Source organism: Camelus bactrianus, chromosome 22 (genome assembly GCF_048773025.1).
Source record: "Camelus bactrianus isolate YW-2024 breed Bactrian camel chromosome 22, ASM4877302v1, whole genome shotgun sequence".
Taxonomy (NCBI): Eukaryota; Metazoa; Chordata; class Mammalia; order Artiodactyla; family Camelidae; genus Camelus; species Camelus bactrianus.
In genome coordinates, this window is record NC_133560.1 from 22,991,581 (window position 1) to 23,013,817 (window position 22,237).

The 22,237-nt window shown below is 40.8% G+C and overlaps 1 protein-coding gene across 3 annotated transcripts in view; it reads left to right on the forward strand.

Moving 5' to 3' along the window:
• The first annotated feature begins 4,329 nt into the window (after positions 1–4,329).
• ADGRE3 (adhesion G protein-coupled receptor E3) overlaps positions 4,330–22,237 on the forward strand; it is a 42,024-nt gene continuing 24,116 nt past the window's right edge. For 2 of the 3 annotated variants that reach the window (XM_045516089.2, XM_074350579.1), the window contains exons 1-7: positions 4,330–4,893; positions 9,344–9,394; positions 10,635–10,757; positions 11,870–12,025; positions 15,549–15,586; positions 19,013–19,196; positions 21,719–21,835. In XM_045516089.2, the coding sequence (XP_045372045.2) occupies positions 4,869–4,893; positions 9,344–9,394; positions 10,635–10,757; positions 11,870–12,025; positions 15,549–15,586; positions 19,013–19,196; positions 21,719–21,835 (694 nt within the window). In that variant the 5' untranslated portion in view covers positions 4,330–4,868. Of the gene's footprint in view, positions 4,894–9,343; positions 9,395–10,634; positions 10,758–11,869; positions 12,026–15,548; positions 15,587–16,858; positions 16,902–19,012; positions 19,197–21,718; positions 21,836–22,237 lie in introns of those variants that run through there. The other variant, XM_074350580.1, reaches the window with a different exon arrangement.

Below are 22,237 nucleotides of genomic sequence, written 5' to 3' on the forward strand. Positions count from 1 at the left end.
AGCAGCCTAAGTGTGTTGTCCATCAGTGGGGGGTTGAATAAATAATTCCTTACAGTGCAATATGATGAAGACATTAAAACTGAAGTGGCTTGTATTTTAAAATACTTACTCAAAATACATCAGTAGTATGAGTTAATTATACAATATCCTTATTTTTTTCTCCTCTGACATGTACTTATTCTCAGACTTGCTCTGCACCCACTGTCTGATTTTATTACCTAGAAGTATTTCCATGAAAAGTGTATTTTTTAACAAAGGGAAGAAAATCAGATTTTGTTAGTACTGTGAATGCATTCCTCCTGAATACTAAATGAATTGGCAAGATTAACCCCACTTGAAATGAGAGAAAAATTGAGAGTGAGTGAAAGTAATCACCCTGACATAAAATCACTGAGCACAGAGAAAGTATATCTTAAACATTTGCTGGATGGATAAGTAGATGATAGGTGAATGGATGGGGGGATGATGGATGGGTAGGTGGGGGGATGAATAAGTGTGAAGACCAAGTTCCTACCTCCCATTTTTATGTACTTGTTACAAAGTTAAGCTTATTAACTTAATGAGAATCTTTAGACCTGAATTTTCAAGTGCTATAAGAACATACTAATAGATTTACGGTGATATGTAAAGGAACTAGTTAATATCTCTATAGGATTTGCTTCAGTCTTCATACCCCAAAGATTTAGACCTTCTTCTATACCTCAGTCCTGCTTCATAAACCCAGCATTTGAAAGTACTTTGAATTTCTTATTCCTTAGTTTTCCCAGAAGGTGGCAGTATGGTGTAAGGACTAAGTACTCTCTAGTTCCAAATTGGATTCAACCATTATCATCATCAATAAAATAGTATTGATAACTAGGGACTTTATCTGCGCTCTTCCGTAATCCAAGTATAATATTTCTTTTTTTCCAGGCATAAATGTATGTTTAAATTTTTACAATAAACAAAAACATACTTCTAAGTGAAGGTTTTCCCATATTTCCAAATAAGATGTTGAACATACCTTATAATGAATTTTGTATTTGACCTTTTTTTTTTGGTAAATACAGTTGTGAATATTGAGCTACAGACTCTTTAAAAAAAAAAATTCTCCCCTTGAAAGGGCGGGGAGGGATAAATTAGGGGGTTGGGATTAACAGACACACGTTACTATATATCTAATAAACAACAAAGACCTAATGTATAGCACAGAGAATTATATTCAGTTTCTCATAATAACATATTAATGGGAAAGAATCTGGAAAGAAACTATATATGTATGTGTATGTATAAGTGAATCACTTGGCTGCACACCTGAAACTAACATTGTAAATCAACTACACTTTAATTTAAAAAAAAAATTCTTAAGTTCTCCTTAACATGCACCTTTTCTGAGATTGGTCAAGACAGGCACACTAAGGCAGCAACATCCAGGAAGATAATCTCCATTTTTTATCTTTAGTTTGAAGCCTTAATATCAAAAGAAGATCCTAAAACAATTCTTTCACAAAAATAAGTCAGCTTTATGCTGTAAAAACATTAGTTCTTTGTCAAAGGTCATGTTCATCTGTCCTCATTTGCTGTCGCCACCTGTCAGCATCATCTGGAAGAGATCAGAGATTTTTTCTTCACAGTGACTCCTACATGCAGCTCGTTAGCTGTCCAGGTATGATTTACAGCCTAAATGTCTAGCACTGTCAATCAAACAAGAGCTGCACTGTGGTTTCACGAGCCTGAACATGCTGACCTAATCCTAGTGTCTTCTACACGACTTGGCAGATCTTGGAGGGACAATACTGGAACTCCTCATCACAGTCCTTTCTGCTTTTGCCACAGGTCTCATAGCACCTGTGACGTTGGTTGCAGCACTTTGTTGGGGGAGGGGTGCCAATATTCAGATGAACCCCAGTGAAGGGCCACATCCATCTGGCAGGAAAAGTACATAACCATCACCTGGGAAGGTTTTAGACCCATCACTGCACTTACACTGGCAGAGCTGGTCCTCACCTCCCAGGAGGCCCAAAGTTCGTGTCTATCAGTCTGTGGTCTGGGCCTGCTCCTGGCACCTGAAAGCAGAGGTCAGGAGGAGGAAGAGGAAGAGGGGGCACGTGGACCGTGGGAGCAGCCCCACCCCAACCGCCCCAGACCCTGTGGGTTCTGGAGCCCCCTGGATGCCCATAGATGTGCGTTCATCACCAGTTGTGGGTTCTGGCCAGCAGAAGTCCCACCGAGATGAAATGATTTACTCAAGACTCTGTGGAAAAGTCAAGAGAGCAAGAGGGAGTCGAGAGCCAACTCCACGAGCCTCTCAAATCTCCCATATTTATTGAGTACAGTCAAAGGAGGAATACAGGAATTTAGGGAAGGACAGGGTGGGGTGACAATGAGTACAAAGGCTTTGTTTGTTGTTAGTGTTTGGCTCAAGGTCAGAAGACCCTTTTTGGTGAATCATGTTTGTGTTGAGCCTTTCAACTTATCACAGCAGAAAGTATGAGAATCAGCTGCTTAACAGCTTGGACTCATGTGGCTGTGCCTGTCTTAGGTTGCCCCCTTCAGGGGATCTTACCCGTCATTGGCTACCCAGCCTTCTCACCTCTGAGTCTGCAGCTTTTTATAAGTTGTTTACCATTCCAGCACAAGGCTGTTTTGGGGATAGAAGACTAACAACATGCACACCCAACGTTTATAGCCGGGGGCCTAGGTCATTGCTAAAACCTCAAGGCAGTTACTAAGTACTTCTTCTTTAAAGAGATAAGAGGCTGGGATCTGTTACAATTTGTTAACCCAATCATGGGCTCCCACACAGAGACTCAGGCCACGGCTGGCTGCATGCCCAAATCTCCTTCCCAGCCGAGAGACTGACCCTCGCGGTCTTTACTGGGTTCCCATGGGGAGGTAGCTCAATGTACAATATTTCTAAATCTTTTCTCAGAAAAAACACAGAAGGAGCTGGAAACCTTGAATTCTTTTTTCCTGTTTTGGTGACATAACCAAATAAACAAAGGATTGTGTTAGGTGAGGCGTTGGGTGCTCATGATTTGTTGAGGTTGCTACCAGGAGAGAGTGAGGAAAACTGGGTAAGGTAGATGAAGGAGTTGGGTAAAGATGTAGGTTCAGCCAGAGTTAAGAATCACCCTGAGTCCACGAAGAACTCTGGAGCATGAGTGAGACCACAGAGTTGCTCTCACTTTGACACCATGGGCTGGCCTTTGGTACCCCCCATCTCAGCCCATCATTGGCTTTCAAGATGCTCCCTGAGGATGAGGGTCACAGCCTCCCAGAGTAGCTTCTGTTTAGTTGAGAGCAATTCTCTGGAGGAAGTGGCAGACATAAGTGATAACAGCCAACTCACAACAGCTGGGGGATAGGTACAAAAAGAAACACCCATTTGTTTTTTGCGGGGAAATACATTCATGAAATTAGCAAATTTTAATTTTTCCCCTGTATTTTTTTAATATGTTTTCATGTATTAAAATGTATAGTTCTAAGCAGTAGACCAGTAAATGGGGCCTAGGGCAGGCACTAACAGCATCCCCTATAGAGGTCTACACCAACATTTACTTGAATTAACTGTGAGTGACTTAATAATCCTTGAGACTCTAAAGAACTGAGAATCACATGTAAGCTGCTCCTTGGCTTGATCATGTAATAGTGCAATATGGCTTATGGGAAATCATTATTTTGAACACTCACTTTAAAATTAAGAGGAAGTAACATTCATATTCTGTGTAGCAACTCTTGAGGCAGTGGGGAAACAGCCAGACAAAGGTTTGAGCCATAGTGGACACTCCTGGTGCTCTGCCTGTATCCCATCCATCACTTTGCCTGTCAGGTTATGTCCCCACGCACCCATTCACGATGGGTCATCTCCACGGTACACACTCCAGAGCTCCCCCATGGAATTAGCTGGGGCAACCCCTATCCTCCCTAAAAAAATCATGGACTTCCCAACCCCTGCTCCCCACAACGAACCATGCACATCCCAACAATTACTCTCTGACAAATTATTTGCATGCTAACCATTACTCCACTCAACATATATGTGCATGCTAACCCTTACCCTCCCAAAAAAAAAATCATTTGCGTGCCAACCCTTACCCCTCCCACAAATTATGTCATCCCAACCCTTATTACCCAAATCATGTGGTCACAACCCCTGCCCTTCCGACAAATCATGTACATCCCAACCCTTACTCCCTTCCCCCAACAAATCTTGTGCATCTTAATTCCTACCTCAAGATCTGCTGATAGGCAGCTGGCCTAAGACAACCACATTATTATGCAAATGAATTAGTATAGGCTACATTTGAAGCTATTGTGAAGATTTCCTGGGAAGAAATGTATCTTCTGGATCTGAGAGTTGAAAGGGGATCTGGGGTTATAGAAAGGGAATTTCAGGTAGAGGGAACAGCGTGTGCAAAAAAAAGACTTCAGGAGAATGGAGATTTTTGCCTGTTTTGTTCACTGTTTTATTCCGTGGACCTAGAATGGAGCGATGCCCTCTGGGATGAGGCTGGAGGCTGAGCCTGGACTCTGAGATATGCAGTTGCCCAGAGATTCCCATTGTTGAAAGCTGCTGGCCCCTCTAGGACCAATTGATTCTGTAATCCCAAAGGTGATCAACAACAGCTAGGAAAACCTACTACAAAAGAAGCGTAAGAAAACAAGTGAAGAAAAGGTGTAGAAAATAAAGAAATAAAAAGCAGAACCATGGGTCTGGTGGTGAAAGACAGGAAGAAGTTTACTTTTCTGATAGCAATTTCCTGAGTCGGCTGACCTAAGACAAATGGCAATTCTCATGAGATTTCCTTGAGACAGGAAAAGTGGTCGGCTTAAAGCCCAGTAGGGAGCTTTGAGAGCTGGCTGGCGAGGGTCACCTGCACACAGGAATGCGAGGGCCACCGCTTCTTCCAGGTATGTGTAACCTTGACAATAACTGTACCTTGACCTACTGCCGATCAGGAGCTATCAGGAGCTACATGGTTTGACAATTAGCTGTCTTTTCCTTCTCCTCGTTCTTCTGCTCTGTTTTGAACAGTCTCCTTTTTTTTTTTTTTTTTTTTTCTGCTAAGAGTCCTTTTATTCTTATTAATATCGTTGAAATAACTTTCTAGGTCCAAAATAGGAGCTGTTCTTACTTAGGTGCGCCAGTTCAGCAAACCAAATCTTAGATAACTCTTGTTTCCCTGTCAATGCTCCAGTCAAATACAAACACAGTATATCTAGCCAAGCTAACTCTGGACGCTACACTTATTTCCTTGTTTCTTCTCACTCCAATTGACCCAGCCAACTAGATATTTTCTATTTTTTCATCTTCTTGTTCTTTTTTTTTTTTTTTTTCATTGATGTATGATCAGTTTACAATATGTCAATTTCTGAAAAGAAATATCCCTAAAATTTTCCTTATGGTCTAATCCAATGAGTTGTTCATCTTCTTCACAGGTTTTTTTCCGAATTGATAGCTTCTCCTCCATGGTAGCTTCTGTGACCTAGCCCTGCCCTGACATTTTTTCTACCTCTCTTGATATTCTTTCTTTCCTCTTCCTTTTTCCTTTTCCTGAATATTAATAATGATAACCAACATTGGGCATTCACTATGCACCTTGTGTATTAATCCATTTAATCATCATAATAGGCCCATGAGATGGATACTAATATTATTACAGATGAGACAACTGGGGCACAGAGAGGTTATGTTACTTGTCAAAGGTCACACAGCTTATAAATGGCAGAGCCAGGATTTGAATCCAAGCCACCTGGCTCCAGATCTTTACTAATATGCCTTTGGTATTCTTCTCTTTTTCAACTTCCTCTCCCTGGAGGAATGCCATGAGCCCATGACTTCAGCCACCACCTCTGTGTAGATGGTTCTCCAAATCTGAAATCCCTTTCATTCTCTCCAGATCAAATAACAATATCAATAGCCACAATCTCAAAAGCCACAATATCAACCAAAGCTAATATATATTGAGCACCTGCTTTAGCCTGGCCTCAGGCTAAAATTGCTTTACATTCATTATTGCACAGCATTTCCACATTACAGATACAAAATGGCACCACAGGAAGGTTGCTCCAAGTCTCACAGTTATTTTAGTTGCAGTGGCAGGTCATAGATCATAAAGTCTATCAAAATAATATAAGCTACTTGAAGATAAAGGCCAGGTCCCTTCACCTTTGCAGCCCTTTCCACAACATCTTACATATAAGAGGTATCAGTATATATCTGTGGAATCAAATTTAAGTGCAATTTTTTATATATCAATTATACCTCCATAAAGCTAAACAACTTTTTTAATGAGAGACACTCAAACAAGATGTTTCCTGATTTTCGACAACTGCAGGCAGAGTCCCGGAAACTTCTGAGATGGATTGTTTACGAATTTTGGTAATCCATAAACTGCCCACATCACTAGATGGAACAGGCAGTCTAGTAGAATGAGTATCAGGTGAAGAATTAAAATAGAATTCTAGAGCAGATAAAATGATAATACTCTGCTTTACGCACTCCCTCGTTTATGTCATCACCCCAGCCCCAGGAGGGAGGCAATGCTGTCACCCCTGTTTCATGGAAGGAAATTTAGGGAAGTTAAGCAACTTACCAAAATTTACACATATGGTTTCTGAAGCACTTGACCCCTGGGGACCTGTTTCCTCATCAGCAAAAAGAGTCAGCTAATGATTTCTAAAGTGTCCTAGAAGTCTGGGGTTCTGGCATGCTAATGGCTCTTTGAGACCCCTAACCTAAGACCTATGCCCATATTATTGAGCATGGAGTTTCTGGCCGGGCTGGAAGGAAACCCTGAAGACCCGCCTCGAGGAAACGTGATGGTGCCCAGATTGCCTAAGTTTTAGGAACCTGGAAACTCTTTTTACTGTACTGGCCACCTCTGTGAACTATAGTCATCATTGGGACAGCTGAAATGTTACTGTAGCTGCTGCAAATTAGTTATTATACCAAAGTAGGGAAAAGGGAAATTTAAACCTATTAAGGAATATGACAGGATCTAGCCATCAAGTGATTCACGTCCCAGCTGAGACTATATTCATTGGAGAATCAAAAATATTCAAAATGCTCTGTGAGGGCAGCTGCATAAGTAATTGATCACGAGACAGACCTGGCAACTTCTTTGGGGAAAGCATAAAAACTGGGGAGAATGAATAATGCCTCCCTCCAAAGATGTCAACATCCTAATGCCCTGGAATCTGTGAATAGGTCACCATATATGTATGGGGAGGTAAAAATTCTCCTCTACCTTCTTAGGGTCTCCAGCTGGGAATAAGGATTAAACTGACATAAAATATACATCTATCAAAATTCATCAAAGTGCGCATCTGAAATATGTGTAGTTTACTGTACAGGACCCATGCCACCATAAAGGTGCTTTTAAAACTAAAACAAAAACTGAGACTTTAAAAAAAATTACACCGACATAAAACAGATTAATAGGAGAGAAGCGTACAAGTGTAATTCAATTTTAACGGGTACATGGGAGCCTTCACAAGAAAATAAAGACCCAGAGAAGTGACCAGAGCACAGAGCTTTTACACCTTTTAGACAAAGACAGGGTAAATTTGCGAGGAAACGAAAAGACAAGGGGGTTTGGGCGAGGTGCAAAAAATTGTGAGGAAACATCCAGGAGATACAGAGAAGGGAAAATTAGTGGAAGATACAGTTAGTTTAGTACGTGTGTTTATACAGATCTATTTCCGTGCCCATTCCGAGTCTCTGGTAGTAAAGGTGTTCTTATCCTGGTACAGGGAGGGCGACTTTCTTACGGGAAATTTTATAGCCGGTTTTTAGGAAGAAAAGGTCATAAACCCTTCCTGCATCTTTTGCCTCTCAAGTGCCTTCAGCTCAAAATAATCAATATGCCAAAGGGGCATATTTGAGGGTGGCATGTCCTAAATTCCTTTACATGGTCGAAGGGACTTGGTTGCAGAAGTGCTAAAGATCTTGAGATGGAAGGATTATCCTTGGTCATGCTGGTGGGTCCAATATAATCACACAAGGGAGGCAGGAGACCAGAAAGGAGAGAAGATGCTATGCTGCTGGCTTTGAAAATAGAAGAAGGGGCCATGAGCCAAGGAATGTGGGCAGCCTCTAAAAACTGGAAAAGGCAAGGAATGCATTCTCCCCTAGAGCCTCCAGAGGCATCAGCCCTGCTGACACCTTGATTTTATAGCCCAGGGAGACTGATTTTTGACAGAATTGAATTCCCTACAGAATTGTAAGGGAATAAACTTCTGTTATTTGAAGCCAGTAAATTCACGTAATTTGTTACAACGGAAGTCGGAAACTCCTACAGGGAGATCCAAAAAGTGTTAGTATTACCCTCCCTCCCACTCTTAAAGGGCCCCTGCTAGTCCTTTTCTTCCAAATCCTGCGTTTGGTCTGGATTGCCTCAAATGACCAAAGTAGCATATCACACCCTCTTACTGGACTTTGAGACTCCAGTCTAATCTAGAGAGTGGTATCTTCTGGAAGAAAAGGCACCCCTTCCTCAAGTCACTGTCATAATAAACATGCCAACTTGGTGTCTACAATCTGAACAGCACCTCCTCACATGCCCCACTGTGTAGGATTCCCGAAAAGGAGGTCATGAGGGTTGGCAGGTTAGCAGTGGAACCCAGAGACGGGTTTTAATCTCAGCTCTGCTGCTGAGTAGCTCTGGAAAATGGAGCAAGTTACTTACCCTCTCTGTTCCTGTTTCTTAATCTGCATACAATGGGGTTAATACTGATTGTACTCACCTCCTAAAGTTGTTACAAAGCTGAAATTCAGCTGCTTAAAATGCTTAGAACAATGCCTGGCATGTGGTAAGAGCTCAATTCCCCTTAGGTGTTGTTGAATCTGACCTTAGAATTTTGCCCAATCCCCTCCAACCAAGGAAATCTTCTCCCCAAGACAGGAGTCTCTCTTCAAGTTAGATTTCACCGGCTCATTCATAGGCAGGAGGGAAGTGTGTTTGCATCACAGGGCATGCCACATTTTAATCCATCTCCTCCAGGTCTTCCTTCATAGCCACTAGCTGCCAAATCTCCTGAACCTCCCTCCCCAAGGAAGCCTAGACATCCCCTTCCCAGCTTCTCCAGACTCTCAGCCTCAAATGGTCTCTCAGTCCCACCACTCTCAGTCCTCTATGCACAGGAATCAAAGTTTATCCCAGCTCCACCAAACTAGTCCACCCTCACTCAACCCATTATCCAACTTGGTAAACAGAGACCTTCCATAACCAGGACCCACTACATTTTGTGATGATGGTTTGTTACACAGCGATCGATGACTGATACCCAGCCTTTACAGAATATCCTGGAATCTTTCCTCAGTCATTTCATGTGTCTCCCTTCTGCTTCCCTGTTCCAGGACTCTGCTTTCTGCTGAGCTTGTCAGGAGTCCTGGCTCAGAAATCCAAAGGTGAGTGCTCAAAGCCTGACTTTTCCATAGCCAGGGATCAGGGAGGGTGTAGACAAATGATGCACCTGGAACCACTCACATCCTCCAACAGGCTAGAGAAAGGGGACTTCTGGGAACAGAACTGGGGCAGGCTTGCTCCTGTAATTCTTTTTAATTCATCATTTCATCAAATTTGGGTATCTTTTAAGTTATCTTATTTTTTTAACTACTATTTGTCTATTTGTTTATTTTTAGTAATCACAATGTGCCCAATGTAGACAGTAAATAAAACACACAAAGTCTTGTGAAGCAAACATTCTAGGCGGGGAGAGACAGAGCATGATGATAATCATTTCATTCTGATCACAAGCAAGTCAACAAGAAATGAAAAGATCATTACAAGTTAACTTTAATCCCTTAGCAATTTCATGAGATTCTCAGTCAGCAGGTCTGGGGTGGGGCCTGAGATTCTGCATTTCTAGCCAAAAGCCAGGGGACGTGTTCTGAGGAGGCAGGCTCTGCACGTGGCCCCCCATCATTTCCCAGCCTCCACTCCCTGTGGACCCTTAACAGTTCCCAGATTTCTCCATTAGACACAAAGCTTGAGGTATTTCCTCAGCCCCATTATTTCCATTCATTTTCAAGGGGCCTCAAGTTAAGATCTTTAGTGATCTCCATCCAAATGAAGTTATACGTGGGGTTACAAAGATAACATGTACCCTTATTAGACTTTACCTCCTGTGGTACCCTACAAATTCAGGTTTTTATAATCATAGCTGACACCTATTATGTGCCAAGCACTGCCCAAAGCGCTTAATATGTATTAATTCACTTACTCCTTATAATAGCCCATTTGACAGGTGAGGGACTTGAGGCACAGAGAGGTTAGAACACATATGCAAAGACACACAGGTAGTAAGTGGTGGAGCCAGAATCAAACCCAGAGTCCAAGATCTTAAAACTTATTCCCTTTTTATAAACTTGGCAATGATCTTGAGACTAGCACAATTACATTGCATGGAAATTTTGTGTTAAAATTAACTTGTTTAATGCCAACCCTGGCCCTTTATCATGCACAGGAATCACACGTTTTTTCCATAGCTTGGGTTTGGTATCTCTAATTTTTTGATGTACTGAGATCAAACAGAAGGAAAAAGGTGCAGCTTCCTCAGCCTTGAGCGGCCTTGCTCAGAGGCAAAACAAAGTGATAACAGGAGAGCTTCTGATGCCAGTGATGTCTGACCTGCCTCTCTTCTTGCAGGGACCTGTCCTCAGTGCCCCTTAAATGCTTCCTGTGTCAATGGTACTTACTGCACCTGCAACCCTGGATACACTTCTCAATCTGGGCAGAAATTCTTCACATTCCCCTTGGAGATATGTGAAGGTAAAGGGATAATATTCAAATCACCTGGAGGTGGAAGTGGGAGGAAGGCAGCACGAGGATTGTGGGGAGGTAACTGTAATGTGTGATGCTGAGAGCTCTGCCAAATCAACCTTCACCAAGAAAGCAATGCTCTCACGAAGTCAGGAAAGTGGGCTCTTCCAGAACCTAGCTAGATCTCAGTTTTCTTCTCCATAATGTGAGGATTATAATGTTAATGTCACTTCCATAAATGTTCAAAAAGGGGATAACCTCTACAAGTGTATAGCATATATAATTTTACCTTATTATTTTTATTATTCAGAATCTTTACATGTCAGGTATATGTGTGCATATTAATGAGTAATGTGCATTTGAATCACCTGGGGATCTTGTTAAAATGTAGATTCTGACCCCTTAGGTACGGGGTGAGCCCTGAGGTTCTGCATCTCTAACAAACTCCCTGGTGATATCCATGCTGTTGGTCCGAGAACCTCACATTGAGTAGCAAGAGTTAAAGCCATTGTTCAGCTGGTATTTTGTAACTGAGAGTGCAGGCATTCTCATGGGCAAAGTGGCCCAACCTGTAGGCATTCCTCCCTCTTATGTTAGATTAGCACTTCCAAGTTCTTGTTAGCTTCTCTCGTTTTCTCTATAATTCAGACTTCTAAAATATTACATTATTTAACGATTTAATAAAAATTATTCTATTTAAAGATATTTCAAGACCATGCAGCTTTCTTTTTATCAATACAAAATGCTCTTCTTTACCTGGCCTCATGCTTCTTTGCCTTGGACTCGACTCTGTATGATGTTTATCTTGATTTCTTTTTGTTTGAATTTTCCCAAAACGTGCCTTCCTTTCTCTGTTTCATTTCACCTTTTCCCTTCCAGTGTTTTCTGGGATCATCTCCCAAGTAAATACTTGCACTTGAATCCTTATCTCAATGCCTGCTTCTTGGAGAATCCAACCAAAGTCAATGAAGAAAGGAAAAAACAAAGACAACCATGACTTTAACTGAGTTGTCTTGGAAAGCCAGGATAGAACCAGATGGAAAGGGTGTAGCTCTGGCACATAATAGATGCTCAATAGGTCTTTGTTGAATGAATGACCAAGTTTCTCCTTTGTGTTCCAGATATTGATGAATGTAAACCACCCATTAGTATATATTGCGGAGTGAATGCTGAATGCCAGAATGTTGAAGGAAGTTTCTACTGCCATTGTAATGCTGGGTATAAACTCCTCTCTGGGAATGCACACTTCAATAACTCCAATGAAAACACTTGTCAGAGTAAGAACATTCTCTTCTCATTTCCCTTTCTAATTTTTAATTGAATGTGATACCAGAAAACATATATTTGTGGTCCATACATTTGTAGTGGGGCCAAGATGTATTTCTATTTTCTGGAGGGAAATGGGTGATGGAAAGAGGAAGGGGAAAGGAAAGAAGGAAGTTTGGAGAAATAATGAGGGTAAGAAGGCGAGTGAACTTTGGAGATGGAGGTCACTGAGATAGGATTCTTTGAATGGCAAAATAGAGAAAGCCACTCAGGCCAACTTAAGCAGAAAAGATGATAAGGATGCATGGCTATGTCTTGGAACTCAAGGACAAGAATAGAACTGGGATTCTGGAATGAACTGAAGCTGGGGACCCAACACTGTCAGGGTGTCCCAGTCTCCCATACTTTCTGGATCTGCTCCTTTCTTTTGTTTCATTACAAACTGGCTTTCTCTGCTTCCTAGTTCACAGGACTGGAAATATGGCCACAAACCGCTCCAGATCTTAGCATTGTTATTGATGCAATCACCCAAAGAAGGATCAACTGGTTCTTTCTTGGACATAATTACAAATTCTTTGGAAATATACAAATTGGCCCAGTTTAAGTCACATGCCTACCCTTGGATATTTGTCCGGGGAGAGGTGCTGTGTTGGATAAGCAGGACCAATGTCAAAGAAACCATATAAATGGGGAAAATCTATCCACAAGAAATATGGGACTTGGCAGACTATCCATGAGGTATTGGCTACAGTTGAAATCATACAAGAAAGAAACTTAAAAGCTAAATTTTAGGAAACTGATGAATGGAGAAACAATAATTCTGATAGATAATATTTATTTCATTTGTACTACATGCCAAGTACTACACCAAGTGCTTCACATTCGTTATTTCATTTTCAATAATTGCATGATGTAAGCACTGTTATTACAGATAAAGAAACTTACAGATAAAGAAAGAAGCACCCAAAAGTTAAGAAACCTGCCCAAGGCCAGCCAACTAACAAGATGATTTTTAACTTGAATCAGCCAATATTGAAAGTCCACACTCTTAGTCACTTGCTGCATAGCAACACGGGTCTCAGGGAAGCTATAAAAGGAACAAAGCACTCCTTTTCTGGTGCAAAATAAATGATAATCAGTCAAGATCCAGCCTAGAAAACAGAAACCACACTAGGTCTTTCAAATGTAAGTAATCTCATATAGAGAATTGGTGAAGGAAGGGCTGAGAAGTCAAATGGATAGTGAAGCAACCCAGAGATTAGCAAGAGAAGAAGTTGGCGGCCATCCTATACCTAGAGGGACAGGAGAGAAATGGTATTACCAGGACCCAAGAGCTGAGTCCATTTAATGAGAGCTGGAAATTTGGAAACTATTCAGCCAATGCTGGAGATACCACAAGAAGCAGGGGTGGGGGTAGGGTATAATTACCCTGGTTCCTCCCTTCCTCTGCTCTCCAATATTCTACCAGTTATTTCCCATCTATCAGGAAGCCACAGGGCAAGATATTCTGTGAAATGGAGCTCTCCGTGAAACAGAACAGAGCATGGAAAAGGTAGAATGTGAAGGCAAATTGACAGTTGACTGGTAACCTCTCTTTCCCAAGAATATGAAGTCTTTTGCTTATAAATCTAAATTAGGGTGGGAGCCTGGTGAGACTTACCACAGAGATAGTCCATTTCAGCCTGTGTTGTCTAAATATGGCTGGTGGTTCTTATGATTTAGAGTAGTGGAGGGATCACTTCCTTCTTTCCAAGCTTTCTTCAAGAAGTGAAACTTCCTTATGAATCTCAGTTTCTACCTCTATGTTCTTAAATTTGTCCTATTCCATTTTTATCCTCCCTTAAGTAGTCTCTCAACTTTTCTCTTCAGTGTTGAGATTTTTGGTCACTGGGTTCATGTCTGAGCCAAGGTTCATCACTGATGACTCCAGTTGAGGGGGTAGGGAAAAGATCGTTGATAATGCTATGGGAGAAGCTGAATGACAAGTGTCTCCAGGTGTTCTCATCCTTCTCACTACTACTAACCCCATAGCTGTCACAGTTCCTTTGGCTTTAAGTAATATGATGCCTGACTGTAAGTGACTTATCAACAGGAATTATCAATGAGTCTCATATAATAAGAATCCCAGAGAGAGATAGTTTCTGAGTTTGTTAATGTGGCATCTCAATAACAGAAGAGTTCTAGACTGGCCTCTGTTGGCTCTCCCTCATGGTTCCAAAATGGCTGCCATTGCTCCAAACATCATGCCTTCATATATCCATACTTCTGTTGGAAAACAAAGAGGAGGATAGGTACTCCTGAGCCTCTCTTTTTACCACAGGATATATATATATATCTCCTCAGAAGCTTCCCAGAAGACTTCCCCTTATGCCTGTTTGGCTGGCTCTGGGTCAAATTCCCACTCCTAAACTCCAAGTTCCTGAAATAACAGAAAGAGACCTCTGGGCTTGACTCTAAGGGGAGGGCAGTGTCCACTTCACACATCTGAACAAAATCAGTGTTCTGTTAACAAGAAAGAAAAGGGGCATGGCTGCTGGGTGGGCATTCTCCAGAGTGTGACATGACCCTCAACTTTCAGATCCCTCTAATGATATGTCCTCCCCAATATTAGGTCCTAAAAGAGATGACGAGAAAAAGGAAACCCATAAAGAAAAGACTAGTAGATAATCCCAAGAGGATTATTATTTATTCTTTTTTAGCAAATAGACTGAAACAGCTGAAAACCAAGGCACAGTATAGCTATAGACTTAACCTCAGGTTCATGATAACAGGTATGTAAACATTTGCTAACCTTTTATCATCTTTCTAAAATAGAAATGGTTACCTACTGTGTAGCACAGGGAACTATATTCAATATCTTGTAAGAAGCTATAATGGAAAAGAATCTGAAATATATATATGTATATGTATATGTATAACTGAATCACTTTGCTGTACACCCCAAAACTAACATAATAAATCAACTACACTTCAACAAAAAATTAAATTAAATTAAATAGAGATGGTTATCCTCACAAAGTACAAGAAGCAACACACCAAGGTCTCGTTAACAGCTGATGATCGTAAACTGACATTCCTGTTGCCGTTGTTATTCCCAGCCAGGCTGAATTTTTAAACCTGAGGCATCTAATTTTCTGTTTCCTCAGGCATTTCAGTTATAATGCTCAGCCAGGACTGAATTAAAAAATTTGGAGCTTACAATCTTTTGCTTCCTCTTGAGCATCACCCCAGGCCTCCATGCACTCAATGCCAGTAACATACCTTTCGCCCCCAAATTGTGACCACCAAAAATATCTCCAGCCATCATCAATGTCCCCTGGGGACAAAAATCACTCTAAGTCGAAGAGCACTGCTATATGGCGCGACGTGGAATTTGGACTCTGATCCCCAAAAAGAGCAAATGACCTTGTCAGTGAATGTAAAGAGCATGAGTTCAGACCCTCTAGATGCAACAGCGTTATGCACCTTACCTGCCGACCTATCCACACTTTCACTCTCAGTTCCAACAGTAACTTCCTTTGATGTCCTTTTCAGAAACCACTTCTTCAAACACAACCACAGGCACTAAAGAGGTGAGTGGAAGCTGAGTCTTGGAGCCTAGCCAGGTAACAAACATTTACAGATCTCAAAATCAGCAAATGGAGGTGAATACTATATTTATATGCACTGTATGTCATATAGCATACCTATGATATTTACACTGTATGATTTATGACAACATATTTTAATAATAACATGTTAATTACATAGAATATTATGTTATATGATATGTATTATGTATAACTATGACATATACATGTATATTGCTATGTTTATCACTATATGTAGATCACTGTAGATCTCAATACAGATATAGATGATAGACACTGTGTGTGTGTGTGTGTGTGTGTGTGTGTGTGTGTGTGTGTGTGCGCGCGCGCGCATGTACTGCACCCTAAAGACAGGATCTATCCCAAGAAACACAGACTAAGCAAGACTGTATTAGGGTATGCTGAGATGCTACAACAAAGAGACCTAAATATTCAATGGCATTAAAAAGATGGATCTTTATTACTTTCTGAGTTAACAGTCCAGAGATGAGCAATCCAGGCTGGTGAAGGGATCTGCTCCATGAGGTCATTAAGGGTACCCATGTTCTTTCCCTACTGTTGCTCCACCACCCCCTGTCATCTTGTCCTCAACTATGTGGTCAAAGCTGGGTTGCTGCAGTGCTGCGTTTATACCAGTGGGGAGAGAGGGGAGGGAGTCCAGGGCAAGCTGTGTGGTGTGCAGGGTGAAGAGAGGAGAATGGAGAGAGAGGATGCATCTACTCACTATATGATGTGCTAATAAGGTTGTAATAAATTCCTTGGAGACGTGTGTTATGATGACAACCCAGAAGTTGCACATATCATGGCCAAACCTAGCTGCAAGGGAGCCTGGGACAATATGCTCTGTAGTTGGGCAGCATGCCCCAGGTAAAATCTGAGGTATTCATTCAATTGTTGAGAGTAAAATTAGGAAGGGGAAATGGAAATTGTAGGGCAGTTAAAAGAGAAAGCGACACCAAGGAAGTGCTTGACATGTAGTAATCATTCAGTGTCTGTAAACTGATTCTGAATTTTAACAAAGAGAATGGTCCATGTCTCTAAGAATCTATAGTCTAGTGGAATGGGCTTGTCCCTTCCTCCCCTCCCCCATCTCCCTCCCTCACCCTGCACTACTTTATTTTTGGAGGGGGTGGTAATTAGGTTTATTTATTTGATTTATTTGTTTTAATGGGAATTGAACCCAGGATCTCGTGCATGCTAAGCATGCACTCCGCCACTGAGCTTTACCTTCCCCTCCCTCCTGCACTACTTTAGGGGGACAGTTCATGCCTTGCCGTCCCAAGCTCCACACCTCCAGGTAAATGCTGTTCTCTCTACCTGAAACTCCTTTTTCCAGTCCTTCACTGGCTGATTCCTTCCACTCCTCCTTGATCGAGACTCAGTTCAGGTGTCACGTCCTCCCAGATGGCCTCCCTAAATGCCTCCATCTGAGTTAATATCCCCCGACTATATTCTTATGGTGGGGGACATGGGGGTGAGAAGTACAGACAGAGGTTCAAATTCTAGCAGCATAGTGGCAGGTGACATGGGCAACATGACAACTTCTCTGTTTTAGTCAGGGGTCTCCAGAAAAACAGAACCAACAGGAGATATAAAGAGATTTGTTATAAGGAATTGTGGGGAGGGAAGTGGCTCAGTGGTAGAGGGCATGCTTAGCATATATGAATGAGGTCCTGGATTCAATCCCTAGTACCTCCATTAAAAAAAATTTTTTTTTAAGATTTGTTGTAAGGAATTGGCTCATGTGATTATGGAAACTGACAGGTCCCCGAATCTGCAGCCAATAAGCTGGAGACCCAGAAAAGCTAATGTTACAGTTCCAATTTGAATCCAGAGAGCTGAGACCCAGGAAGAGCTGATGTGTCAGTTTGAGTCTAAAGGAAAAAAATCAATGCCCCTGCTCAAGGCAGCCAGGCAGGGGGAAATTCCCTTTTAGACTCCCTGTTCTAGTCAGGTCCCCAACTGACTGGGTGAGGCCCAGCCACATCAGAGAAGGCAATCTGCCTCACTTCCTCCAGAAACACCCTCAAAGTCACACTCGGTGATGCTAGACCAAATATCCGGTAACCCATGGCCTGGTCGAGTTGACACACAAAATTAACCATCACATTCTCCAAGATCAGTTTAGTCATCTGTAAGACAGGAGTAGTAATGGCACCCACCTCCTTGGATAGAGGAGAAGGTTGGATGAGATAACATATGAGGATTATTCAGCACAGTGCCTGGTCCAGAGTACACATTCCATCCACATTATCCATGTTGTCTCTGGCAGACCGATCACATTCACGTGGTGTGTTGTCACCCTCTAAACAGTGAGCTTCCTGAGGACAGAATCAGACCAAGCCCACACTGGAAGTTCAACAACTCTTCATGGAATTTATGAACAAACATATTCATCATGTTATCAACAGGAACATTTCATTGTAAAATGTCATTGCCAGGTTCCTCAAAAAATTAAACATAGAATTACCATATGACTCAGTAATTCCACTCCTAGGAATACACCCAAAAGAACTGAAGGCAGGAACTCAAATAGGGATTTGCATACCTGTGTTCTTAGCAGCATTATTCTCAATAGCTAAAAGGCAGACACAGCCCAAATGTCCATCATCAGATGAATGGATAAATAGAATGCAGTATATCCATGCAGTGGAATCTTACTCAGCCGTAAAACAAGAAAATACAAAATTCTGATTCCCACTACAACATGAATGACTCTTGAAAACATTACGCTCAGTGAAAGAAGTCAGACACAAGAATTACATAGTGTATGATTCCATTTCTATGAAATGTCCAGAACAGGTAAATCCATGGAAACAGAAAACAGATTAGTACTTTTCAGAGGCTGAGGGAGGGCAGAATGGAGAGTAACCGTTTAATGGGTTTTATATGGGGGTGATGAAAATGTTTTGGAGGTGATGGTTGCATCATAACATCATGAATGTACTAAATTGCCTCTGACTTGTATACTTGAAAAGGTTGAATTGTATGTTGTATGAATTTCATTTCAATAAAAGAAAAAGCATTGCTGTAGAAAGATAGATGTAAAGTCATTATGTGGGTTTAGACACTAAAATAGCAATTCTGATGAGCCAATAGTTTGATGCCTTCTCTGTACCATAGGTCTAAACCAAAAAGACGTCAGCTGTCATTTAGAAGAGAGAGATGCTATATTTATATATAGGCCCCTAGCTCAGCTCAGAATTTCCACCAAGACTCATTAAACTAAACAAGTAGAGCATTAAATAGGTTTATCTGAACCCCAGTTCTGAAAGTCCCTCCAACCTTTTTTTACATATCACTCAGCTTATAACTTTTCGGTGTAATATCTTTTTCTACTGACCCTTGGGATGTAGATTTTTAAAATTTGTCAGATTAGATCTTTAAAGATTCTTTTTATCTTCAAAGCTGCAACAGGTTGTTAAGGACATTGAGTCACTTCTCACCAATAAGACTGCATGGGTAATGGAAGAGAAAAGAGACATCGCGTCCAAGGCCACATTTATTCTCCAGACTGTGGAATCAGACGTCATAAAAACTGCCTTGAGATCCCCAGACCAAAAAACCCAGAAAGTCCAAAACAGTACTGTGGGTAAGAGGACAATAAGGTGTGATACACACAGGAGGCTGGTTCCTAATTGGGTCTAGACTAAGCAATCAGATAAGTAAATATGTACAGCATGAGTCCATTTATATAACATTCTAGAAAATGCAAGCTCATCTATAGTAACAGGGAGGGGCGGGCGGAAGGGATGGAAAAGGGGCATGAGGAAATCTGGAGAAATTGTTGGGGGTGATGGAAGTGTTCCCCACCTTGACTGTGCGGTTTTACAGATGTGTGCACCCCACAACACTCATCAAAGTGTACGCTTTAATATGTGCAGTTCGTTGTATGTCAATTACACCTCCACAGAACTGGGTGGTTTTTTAATCACCAGTGGTTTCCAATCCTGAGTCTGGGATTCTGACTTAAAGGTAGTGTCTTTTTTTACTTCAGTGCCTATATAACCTGACAGTATATGTCACAGTGATGCTACGTAAGCCACCCAAGAAAGAACATCTTAGTATATATTTTTAAAATAAAAGTGTCTTTATTATACTTGGCATACATATTCATTTTCTATCCATGTGATGAGATATGTTAATTAGCTCGACTGTGGTAATCATTTCACTATGTCTATATGTATCAAGTCTTCGTATCATACACCTGAAATACATACAATTTTTGTTTTTAAAAATAAAAACAGGGGGGAGGGTTTAGTTCAGTGGTAGAGCGTGTGCTTAGCATGCATGAGATCCTGGGTTCAATCCCCAGTACCTCCATTAAAAATAAATAAACCTAATTATCTACCCCCTCCAAAAAGATGAAATAAAATAAAGAAAAAGAAAGTGCATTAATAAAACCAAATACTAGGGGAGGGTATCGCTCAGTGGTAGAGCACGTGCAGAACATGCACAAGGTCCTGAGCTCAATCTCCAGTACCACCATTAAAAAATAAACATAAATAAACCTACTTGCCTCCCCCTCAAAACAAAACAAAAATATTAAAAACATGTATTAAATTTTTTAAAAAATTAGAAGAAAACACATACATAAAACTTAATTTAGACCAGCCAAATCTGCCCACAACCCAGTGCTCCAATCCAATGCCCACGCAGAGACATGTTTGGTGAAGAGTCACATATTTGTTGTATATGGTACGTTTTACTTTCAGTTGCAGGACCTGCTTTTCATTCATTACTAACATCTTTCCACGTAACTCATATACATCATCATTGCCTATGTTATTGTCTTCAATGGTTTATAGAGTTGCATAGTATATATAATTTATTTATACTATATCTTAACTTATACTATAATTTATTTATTTCCCTATTCTGGGAAATATGAGTTGTTACCAAAGAATCCTGTGACAAAGACCATAGAAAATTTATCTGTGTGTATTTGTTTGATATTTTCTTAGGATAAATTCATAAAAGAGGAATCATTGAGGTCAAAGAGGAAAAAACATTTTACAGACTTTTGATGTATATCACTGCAGTGGCCTCCAGAAATGCTGTGCCTTTGATTCAGCTCAGAGATGTCAATGTATTTGTGTATGCCTAGCCAACCCTTTTGTTTTACCAACTTGCATGATAAAATACTTTACATTTTATAAAAATTGTTTTTTTAATTTTTAATAACCTTCTTAGGAAACCACAATCTGGACACTTTCACTCAAAATTAAACCGGATTACAAGGAACTCTCATCTTTCCTGATTTGGCTAGGTCCTAATTGTTTAGTTGATGGTCAGTATCCTCACCTCAGTGGGCTTTAGTCTTCCCATCTGTAAAATGAGATAATAATGCTGCATATAGTGCACTTCAAACTAGGGCTGGTAATTGCTATAATTTTAATTCTTCTACTTTTCACTCTTTATTGTTAAAAGTTTTTATTTAAATAGTATCCTTTTCTCATATTCCTATCTACTTTATAATAATATCATTCTTTAAGTGCTATTTTGTAATGTGCTCTTTTTTTTAACTTTTTAACATATGCAAAAGGAGACATAATAAACCTACTGCATCTGTCACCCAGCTTCAATAATTTCCAGCTCATGACCAGTCTCATACTGTCTGATTTTTAAGATAAATATTTTCCTGAGCTTATTTCTTGTTTTTCTGTGACATCATTTTTATTGGAAGCATGGTTCCCCGTTATAGAGATAAGCCATAAATTATCAATTCCTTCTCATTAAACATTTAGGTCATTTCCCATTTTTTACCATTATTGCCTTTGCTGCTGTGAACTTATAGCTAAATCTGCCCTCTTATCCATGATTGTCCTCCAAGAAGAAATTCCTGGAAATAGAATTGTTGCTTCAAAGATGGTGTGCTAGAGAATGTTATTTAAGAACTTGGTTTCAGGAGTTGGAGACTTACTTATATTCTGAACTTCAGTTTCCTCACCTGGATAATGGTCCCTCATGGGGTTATAAGATGACAGTGTATAAGGCTCTTAGCCCAGTGCCTGGTACATTCTAGACGTTCAATAAATGTGAGCTGTTTGTGTAGCTGTGTACATTTTTAAAGCTTATTATAATGGTAAGCTTGCCTGTTGTTTTTCTTACCAGCTGTTGAAACTCGAGTTGTCACAGACAGTTGCTCCAAGGGAATCATCTTCAACTTGATGGCCCAAATGAACTCATTGAGTATTCACTGCAATGACATCACCCAGGGAAACACACAAGGTAAATGTGGTGGCTGCATTCAGAATCCCTAAGACATACAGAGCAATATCCCTGTGTGAGTAGTAAGGTAGCATTTCCCAATGGCTCTTCCCTGATGGGTCTGTTACCCTAAGACTGTGTCATTTGAGTCTTTTCCTTTTTGGGGGGAAAAAAAAGTGCATCTTCCGAAAGTGGAGGCTTTCTATTCTTCAGCATGAAAGAGACTTCTTTGCAATTTAGAGGCTGTTCTGTCCAGGTCTCAACTTGGGTTCATTAGGAAACAGTCCCTGGGACAAGTGTAAGGAGTTCAAGTGTAATGATTTTATTCAGGAGATGATTCCAGAAAGCATCAGTCAGTATATTAGTCAGAGTTCTCCAGAGAAACAGAACCAATATGGTGTGTGCGTAGAGAGAGACAGAGAC